Raw genomic sequence first — 1,116 nt, 5'->3', positions numbered from 1 at the left:
GACTCATCATCAGCCCAACAATGTGGAATTACTGAGCAGGTATTAAAATATGGAGACGTGTAGGCGCATAAGTTTTGTATCCTCCTAGGCCAGATGAGTTTGGCTGCTTCAGAGCTTGCATTTTGACTGCCTGGGGAATTTTGGTCTAATCCGACAGGGGAATCTGCAGTGAGAGTAACACAGCGCTTACCCAAATTGTTTATGCAGGTCCGAATCATTTGCGCAGGTGCGTGAAGCAGCACTGGTCCCTGATGGGAGAAGAACTGTCCGGCTGGGAATTTCCTACAGTCTCACTTTCTCAATAACATCTGCCCCTCTGGGATCCTTCTCTCTAATCAAGGAGAAATAGAAGACTCAGTCACATTTCCCTCATGACCAGATTCAAGAAAAGAAAAACGATACTGGTTTTTCACCCCTGCTGTGAGATGGAGAAAATGTCTAGTCATCGAGTAAAGGGAGAGTGGTGTTTTAGATTTGGTTGTTGATAACTCTGTTTATAATGGGACCCTCTTCCAAATGCAAGGAGGAGCCTAGGCTTTATTTCTCTTAGCACATCTTTTGTTCTTTCACGTGTACATTTCTGTACACTCAGATATCACACTGTTATATAAACTTATGCGCATTATTCCAATAAGGCTTTTAAAACTGTAAAACTTACACGTACAATTGCAATTAACATCACTTTGACGATCAGCCTTTGCAGCATCAGATTTTTACATTCTCTCAAAAGCCTGCATGCACGCGAGAAGCTATCTTTCTACACCTGCAATTGATGTCGGCATGGGTATTACAAAGCAGATGAGTTTTAAGAAACTAAGAGAACTAAGATTTGGCACATTTCCTCATGCATCCCCTCAGGCTCGCGTCCACTTCTGTCACACGTCGGACTCCCCGTCGCGCTTCGCCACCCCTGCGTAGTCAGCGCGTTTCCCGCAGCGGCAGCTGGAATGCTGCTGAGGTAATTTCGCTGGCTGAAAGGCGTACGTGCGGTCAGATACGGGCCTCCCCGCCACCGCGACCCGACACCCTTTCCACGTTTTCTTGACCGCAAGGCGCCCGGGGCAGGCGGGGCCGGCGGCAGCCCTCCCGCGCCTGCCCCTCGGCAGCGCCCAGCGC

General features: G+C 48.7%; 1 protein-coding gene across 1 annotated transcript in view; it reads left to right on the top strand.

The window, feature by feature from the left end:
• The first annotated feature begins 780 nt into the window (after positions 1-780).
• FBXO33 (F-box protein 33) overlaps positions 781-1,116 on the top strand; it is a 22,119-nt gene continuing 21,783 nt past the window's right edge. Inside the window, exon 1 of the mRNA XM_009280905.1 lies at positions 781-914. Within this exon, the coding sequence (XP_009279180.1) occupies positions 781-914 (134 nt within the window). The remainder of the gene's footprint in view (positions 915-1,116) is intronic.

This window comes from Aptenodytes forsteri, unplaced genomic scaffold (genome assembly GCF_000699145.1).
Source record: "Aptenodytes forsteri isolate BGI_AS27 unplaced genomic scaffold, ASM69914v1 Scaffold193, whole genome shotgun sequence".
In the NCBI taxonomy this organism is placed as follows: domain Eukaryota; kingdom Metazoa; phylum Chordata; class Aves; order Sphenisciformes; family Spheniscidae; genus Aptenodytes; species Aptenodytes forsteri.
The sequence above is the reverse complement of the archived record's forward strand: the minus strand, read 5'-3'. Positions and strand labels throughout refer to the sequence as shown.